A 5,278-nucleotide genomic window follows, 5' to 3' on the forward strand; every position below is an offset into this window, starting at 1 on the left:
GGGGGGGGGGGGGGGGGGGGGGAGGAAACCGAAACATAGAGAGCCTTCAAATTGAAATCTTCGAACCACACATACCTAGAAGCTTCAAGTGAGCTTTAATGGCGTCTCTGCTTATCCCTCCGGTTTTGATCCTCAAACACAAACGTTTATCGCATTTTCAATTCTAAATTTCAGTACCCAGCTGAGTTTTAGTACTAGGTTTCAAACCACTAGATTTGTTCTTTGCAAGACCAGCAATGGAATTTCAAAAATTCTCAACAAACAAGCCTTTGAATCTCCTCTCCAAAATTCGAATAAAGATTCAAGTAGTGAAACACAGCAACAATAACCAAAACAAGCCTTTGAAGGCTCATCCATTGTTTACGGTAGTGCGGAGGGGAAAGAGGGCGAGAAGAAAGGTGGGATTTTCGGCCCGATTTTGTGCCTGATTTTAGTTTAATTCATCAAAATTACTAGTATCACTCTCTTTACACGCGTGTGTTACACATAACCACCTCAGATATGTCAATGCCACATAAGCTCGGTCAATGATCAGAGGGATTTAGAATATACGATTTGAACTAGTGTAAGTGTTCAATTGGCAAAATGATAAGTTTGGGAACCGGCATGACAAAGTGGCACAAGTATAATTGTCATTTAGGCTACTCTGCCTAGATAATATGTTGATGTCTTACTGCTTTGAGCAATTTTCTCCAAGTCTTAATCAGATGGTCCTCAATCTTGTTTCTTTTGGTGTTTATTCTTTTTTCCCTCCGAGTTATTGGTGTTACAAAACTGATATAAATATACAATACGTGAGAGTTTTCGATGGTTGCTCGCACTGGTCATTCTCCTTTATACAGATGATTATCAAAAGCAACCCAATGCACTATAAAGGTTTATCATATAAAATTGCAGTTTTAGGTATGATATAGATAGTGTGTTGATGTCTTCCTGCTTTGAGCAATTTACTCCAAGTCTTAATTAGATGGTACTCAATCTTGTTTCTTTTGGTGCTTATTCTTCTTTTTTTCCGAGTTATTGGTGTTACATATCTAAGGCAATTTATGGTAAACCAAATCTTGAAATTCAAAGTCAAGACATTGATTACATAGCATTACAAAACTGATACAAAAGCTCAGCCAAATCTTGTATTAACAAAACAGAACTGACTTCAAAAATACACAATTCTGGTGATATCAAATAGCTACTCCCACAAAAGTGCCCTTAAAATTTGAAAAGATAACTTCCATCTTCAGCCATAGAATTTGAATCAAGTTTTGTTGCAATTGAATCAGTAGAGCCTTCAGCAACAGGAAGATCAACATGTTGTGCTTCTTTTCCTGCATACATGTTGTAATACATAAGTTTATGAAACTCTTCTCCAATATTTCAGTCCTATCGTAAAAGCATTTATATATAAACAACATTAATCAAACCTCTTGTTTTAAGCTTCAAGTCGACGAAGATACTAACTAGCAAAGAAGGATCCGTTGTTAATGGCATCAGCATTGGCATCACCAAGTGCAGCCTCTTTGAGGTATTTGTCAGCCAACTGAACTCTCTTCACATTCTCTTGCTCTTGTACAAGCATGTTACCGTACTCGAGGAGCTTCTCAATAGTCATCTTTGGTTGCTCAAAAGTTGGTGGTCCGTCAAAAGAGTTCAAAAGTTTGTCTCCAATCTTTTCAATTCCAGTGCCTGATACCCACTTCCTTACTTCATCATCGTATACTCTCGCCCTCAGTGCACCGAAAAAGTCTGTTTTTCAAGAACAAAGGTATCCATCAGATATCATCATTGACTTTCTTATTCATCTTAAGAAAAGTTAGAACTATGTAACTTTTTGTGTCCTTACCGATTGATTGTCCAGGGAAGCTATCGACAATCTTGACAACGTCCTCAGCAGGAACATTGTCGGTCCTGAAAATACCTGTGCAAACACCAATTCTATCCTCCCTAGTAGGTGCCCAGTAGAACTTCTCCATACGACCATCACGGATAAGAGGAGCATACAATGTGGAGAAATCGTTACCAGTGACGATAATAGGGACCCTAGCATTCTCTTGCTTGTTGTACATACCGGGGAGCTGGACATTTGTGGGGTTGTCAGCAATGTTCATGAGAGTAGCATTCACCATTTGGTTGTTGACCGTGTATTGAGTAGTTCCACCCATTCTACCAGCTCCTGCATCGAGATCGTTGATGAATAGGCAACACATGTTACCCTTTCTGATGATTTCTGCTGCCTCTCTATACCTTTGCCTAATCAATTTGGCTGGCTCTCCTGCATTTCCACTTTCCAATTCTCCAGCACTCATCATAATGGGGCTGCAATTTTTATATACCGAGTATAGTAAGTAACTTTAATCCATTTCCCTTGACAAATTCTGAGTTAAGATCTATGTTGCGTGGACTCTTCAAAAATATTGCCAGGTGCCTATCGGATCCTCCAAAAGTAGTGCATTTTTGGAGGATCCGATACGGGTGCGACAGTATTTTGGAGAGTCCTCGCAACATAGGTTAAGATAATATGTAACTTAGGGCAAAACTCACTTGATTCCCATCTTTCTGAAGACAAGTTCACATTGGAATGATTTACCTTGACCTTTGCCTCCCCAGATACCCAAGATAAGTGGAACCTGTAAAAAAACATAAACAAAGTTCAATCTCCTTTCTACACCAAAAGAATGCTAAAGCCAGAATTTTAAGCAAAACATTTCCTTAACATACCTTGATGTTGGGCAATTTCAAGAAGTTCTTGGTGATGTGAACAACAAGCTTGTCCATGAAAGCAGGAGCGATGTAGAACCCGTCCAACTTGTTGTCCAAGTTGTACCTAGATAAGCAAGGTTAAAATACATTTAGTACCAAAACTTCATTACTAACACAATTTCCCCCCTTAACGGAAAGTCAAAGATAAAACTAAGAAAAATAGAAGTGTGGTGTCTCAGCAGTTTAAACTTTTAAATGAGATGATCACACTTACTGGCGAAGACCTTGGCTGACGTATTCGTAGGACTGCAAGACAGCGTGGTGGGTGCCAGTACCGGTTGGAGCCTGGAAAAGACTGTCAACCATACCCTTACCCCGGGTGATGTCCTGTTGATCATCGGAAAAGTCTGCGACAAGACCCTTCCATCTGTCACTGTCGGTCTGTTTCTTGGGATCAACATCTATTTCTTCAGCTGCAATCCTCAAGCTCTTGTTTGTAACCTTGGGGCTTGAAACACCTTTTCCATACACTTTCTTCAAAGTTTTGCCAAAGAAGGCTGTGCTTGGAACTGAAGTTCCAGCAACTGAGTTGTTCAAACTCAACTGTAACAGTGATGTTTACTTAGTAACAGCCACTGAATCTTGGTAAATCTTGAATAAACCACACAATCCATAGTATTTTTTCTACTAAATTCTGGTTTAAATGTCAAACCTATATCATCCTATTATCAATCTTAAACACAAACATTCCTAAATTATCCAGTTAAGTTTCTTGTTATTCTTATACAAAATTCAAAGGACCCCATCCAAAAATTTTACTAAAGGAACTTCAATTTCAAGTAGGGCAGCCCGGTGTACTAAGCTCCCGTTATGCGCAGGTCCGGGGAAGGGACGGGCCACAAGGGTCTAGTGTATGCAACCTTACCCTGCATTTCTGCAAGAGGCTGTTTTCACGGCTCGAACCCGTGACCTCCTGATCACATGGCAGCAACTTTACCAGTTACGTCAAGACTCCTCTTCAAATAACTTCAATTTCAAGTCATTACAACAAAAACAACTACGTCTCAATCCTAGCAAATTAGGGTCGGCTATATGAATCTCCACTGACCATGTCACTCTATTTAAGCTCATTTCAGTCTAATATTTATACAATGGATTATAACTAAGTAAAAGACAGTTAGAAAGTAGTATCATATATAATAAACAAAATTAATATTTGTTTAAAGATTGACGAGAAAAAATATAGTACCGGTGCTTTGTTGACAGCTCCAATGGTTGAGACAGAGGTAGCCATGGTCTTTGACTAACTCTGAACACAAACAGAAAACTGATTTAGAAACTCTTTTTTTAAATTTGCTGAGAAAAAAAATTCAACAGTTAGTTGGTGAAGAAAGTTTGGGCAAGTGAGAGACTTTATAGCACAAGTTGTTACTTGTTTGAAGTGTATGGCTAAAGTGAGAGTAACAAAATTTATGTGGATTTGGCTAACGAATTCCTAACGGCCACACATTTAAAGATTGGCTACATTAGGTGGACATTTCAAAGGGACTTTAATTTTTGACATGGCCTCTGTTTTTTTTATTTGGTTGGATGAATAGATTGAGTAACAATAAAGAATGAGATTTCTTGGAACTACTTGGCTTTGAGGTTATGATTTAAGCTGTTTTTTCCTCCAGAATTATTCTCTTATCTTTTTGCTATTTTTTTTTTTTTTTTGTGCTTTTTATTTTGCTCGTGGATAAAGAGTTGATGTAATTATTGTACAACTATTTGAATTCTACCACAAATTTGAAAATTTTGGGCTCCTAGTTACCACTCTTGTAAAAACAAGAACAAAAGTTGTACCAAAGGTTAGTGATTTACCGGTCAATGAAGTTGGTGAAAAATGTAGAAGATCAGGATTTAATTTGCTATATTTTTCCATGTGCCTAGATTAGTGGCCGAATTACACAATACATGTATTATTGAGAGATAATAGATATACAGTAGAATAACTGAGGTGGATGCATGATGCCCTAGACAACATCATTTTAAAAAGAACATAATTTATCGTATAGAATTATATATATAAGCTGACAAAAGAGGGTCGCTAAGATTGCAGGTTCAATTCACCAAGGAAACAAAGCGGAAAACTCTTGGGAGGGGTAAAAAAAGTATATGCATACTTAAAGATATCTCACAGCCAATTGACCTATGAGTTAAAATAAGCGGAACATTTCTTTAATGGTATTTATTCTCACTAGTAATTGTTTGTGCTAGAGGTTACATTGTAATGTATAAATTGGTTTTAACTATAAAAAAAAAGTCAAACTGATACCAAATCAACCCGACATTACTGTTTCGCCTAAGAAATAAATTTTTTGGATAATGTTAGAATTGGAGATGAAAAATCGGGTTACTGATAATCAAGAGACCAAAATAATAATAGGCTTTCTGAGAATAATAATAAAGCAGTAAGCAAAAGTTCTTATTTTAGTATGAGGTAAGTCATGTCTTTTTTCCAATACAATTTCCTCCTTTTATAGTTGATTCTAGGTAAAGGAAATAAATCTAAGCTTTAATGAGACAATTATAGACAATAAAT

General features: G+C 37.2%; 1 protein-coding gene across 2 annotated transcripts; it reads right to left on the reverse strand.

Moving 5' to 3' along the window:
- Positions 1-1,047: 1,047 nt before the first annotated feature.
- Positions 1,048-4,101, reverse strand: LOC109237203 (ribulose bisphosphate carboxylase/oxygenase activase 1, chloroplastic). Of its 2 annotated transcripts, none has more exons than XM_019403475.1 (7): positions 3,944-4,101; positions 2,969-3,297; positions 2,713-2,818; positions 2,536-2,621; positions 1,838-2,310; positions 1,456-1,740; positions 1,048-1,316 (listed from the first exon to the last, which is right to left on the reverse strand). In XM_019403475.1, the coding sequence occupies exons 1-7, from the start codon at positions 3,986-3,988 to the stop codon at positions 1,207-1,209; spliced, it is 1,434 nt and encodes a 477-aa protein (XP_019259020.1). In that variant the 5' UTR covers positions 3,989-4,101; the 3' UTR covers positions 1,048-1,206. The 2 variants fall into 2 exon arrangements, with proteins under 2 accessions (XP_019259020.1, XP_019259019.1); XM_019403474.1 differs by having other exon boundaries at positions 1,048-1,322; positions 1,419-1,740.
- Positions 4,102-5,278: the final 1,177 nt, after the last annotated feature.

The sequence above is a fragment of the Nicotiana attenuata genome, unplaced genomic scaffold, assembly GCF_001879085.1.
Source record: "Nicotiana attenuata strain UT unplaced genomic scaffold, NIATTr2, whole genome shotgun sequence".
NCBI classification, from domain to species: domain Eukaryota; kingdom Viridiplantae; phylum Streptophyta; class Magnoliopsida; order Solanales; family Solanaceae; genus Nicotiana; species Nicotiana attenuata.